We start from the raw sequence: 2,221 nt of genomic DNA, 5'->3' as shown, positions 1-2,221 counted from the left end.
TGGACGTGTGTGTGTAGGGACGTGTGTGTGTGTAGATGGACGTGTGTGTGTAGGTGGATGTGTGTATGTAGATGGACGTGTGTGTGTAGATGGACGTGTGTATGTAGGTGGACGTGTGTGTGTAGGTAGACGTGTGTATGTAGATGGACGTGTGTGTATGTAGGTAGACGTGTGTATGTAGATGGACGTGTGTGTATGTAGGTAGACGTGTGTATGTAGATGGACGTGTGTGTATGTAGGTAGACGTGTGTATGTAGATGGACGTGTGTGTATGTAGGTAGACGTGTGTATGTAGATGGACGTGTGTGTATGTAGGTAGACGTGTGTATGTAGATGGACGTGTGTGTATGTAGGTAGACGTGTGTATGTAGATGGACGTGTGTGTATGTAGGTAGACGTGTGTATGTAGATGGACGTGTGTGTATGTAGGTAGACGTGTGTATGTAGATGGACGTGTGTGTATGTAGGTAGACGTGTGTATGTAGATGGACGTGTGTGTATGTAGGTAGACGTGTGTATGTAGATGGACGTGTGTGTATGTAGGTAGACGTGTGTATGTAGATGGACGTGTGTGTATGTAGGTAGACGTGTGTATGTAGATGGACGTGTGTGTATGTAGGTAGACGTGTGTATGTAGATGGACGTGTGTGTATGTAGGTAGACGTGTGTATGTAGATGGACGTGTGTGTATGTAGGTAGACGTGTGTATGTAGATGGACGTGTGTGTATGTAGGTAGACGTGTGTATGTAGATGGACGTGTGTGTATGTAGGTAGACGTGTGTATGTAGATGGACGTGTGTGTATGTAGGTAGACGTGTGTATGTAGATGGACGTGTGTGTATGTAGGTAGACGTGTGTATGTAGATGGACGTGTGTGTATGTAGGTAGACGTGTGTATGTAGATGGACGTGTGTGTATGTAGGTAGACGTGTGTATGTAGATGGACGTGTGTGTATGTAGGTAGACGTGTGTATGTAGATGGACGTGTGTGTATGTAGGTAGACGTGTGTATGTAGATGGACGTGTGTGTATGTAGGTAGACGTGTGTATGTAGATGGACGTGTGTGTATGTAGGTAGACGTGTGTATGTAGATGGACGTGTGTGTATGTAGGTAGACGTGTGTATGTAGATGGACGTGTGTGTATGTAGGTAGACGTGTGTATGTAGATGGACGTGTGTGTATGTAGGTAGACGTGTGTATGTAGATGGACGTGTGTGTATGTAGGTAGACGTGTGTATGTAGATGGACGTGTGTGTATGTAGGTAGACGTGTGTATGTAGATGGACGTGTGTGTATGTAGGTAGACGTGTGTATGTAGATGGACGTGTGTGTATGTAGGTAGACGTGTGTATGTAGATGGACGTGTGTGTATGTAGGTAGACGTGTGTATGTAGATGGACGTGTGTGTATGTAGGTAGACGTGTGTATGTAGATGGACGTGTGTGTATGTAGGTAGACGTGTGTATGTAGATGGACGTGTGTGTATGTAGGTAGACGTGTGTATGTAGATGGACGTGTGTGTATGTAGGTAGACGTGTGTATGTAGATGGACGTGTGTGTATGTAGGTAGACGTGTGTATGTAGATGGACGTGTGTGTATGTAGGTAGACGTGTGTATGTAGATGGACGTGTGTGTATGTAGGTAGACATGTGTGTGTAGATAGATGTGTGTGTGTGTAGATAGACGTGTGTAGATAGACGTGTGTGTGTGTGTAGGTAGACATGTGTGTGTGTGTGTAGATAGACGTGTGTAGATGGACTTGTGTGTGTGCATTGGCGTGAACTCAGCGACGCAGCAGCCAACCCTTTTTCCTGAGGCGTCTGCCAACCCTTAGGTAGACGTGTGTGTGTGGATGGACGTGTGTGTGTGCATTGGCGTGAACTCAGTGACGCAGCAGCCAACCCTTTTTCGTGAGGCGTCTGCCAACCCCGGGCGGGGAGTCCAGACGCCAGCGGGTCCTGGGAACAGGTCTGGGTGGCAAACCGCAGAGGAAACCCTCCGAGAGCCGTGTCCGTGATGGGGCTGCGGGGACAGACACGTCCGCTGTCCGGCTCGCGCCGGGGGACCGGCTCCAGCCTCGTTGGGGTTCAGACGTGAATGTCCTCTTGTCTTCCAGGCGCCTCTGCTAAAACCCGCGGGACGCTGGGCACCGGGACTGGCCATGGGCAACGAGCAGAGCGCCTCGGAGAACCAGGTGGGTGGCAGGGCTCCTCCCAG

General features: G+C 49.0%; 1 protein-coding gene across 1 annotated transcript in view; it reads left to right on the top strand.

The window, feature by feature from the left end:
- LOC106723695 (endochitinase 2-like) overlaps positions 1–2,221 on the top strand; it is a 50,425-nt gene that overhangs the window by 31,862 nt on the left and 16,342 nt on the right. The window contains exon 2 of the mRNA XM_014528276.1: positions 2,121–2,198. Within this exon, the coding sequence (XP_014383762.1) occupies positions 2,121–2,198 (78 nt within the window). The remainder of the gene's footprint in view (positions 1–2,120; positions 2,199–2,221) is intronic.

This window comes from Myotis brandtii, unplaced genomic scaffold (genome assembly GCF_000412655.1).
Source record: "Myotis brandtii unplaced genomic scaffold, ASM41265v1 scaffold628, whole genome shotgun sequence".
Lineage (NCBI taxonomy): Eukaryota > Metazoa > Chordata > Mammalia > Chiroptera > Vespertilionidae > Myotis > Myotis brandtii.
This window is presented reverse-complemented; position numbering and strand designations above follow the sequence as displayed.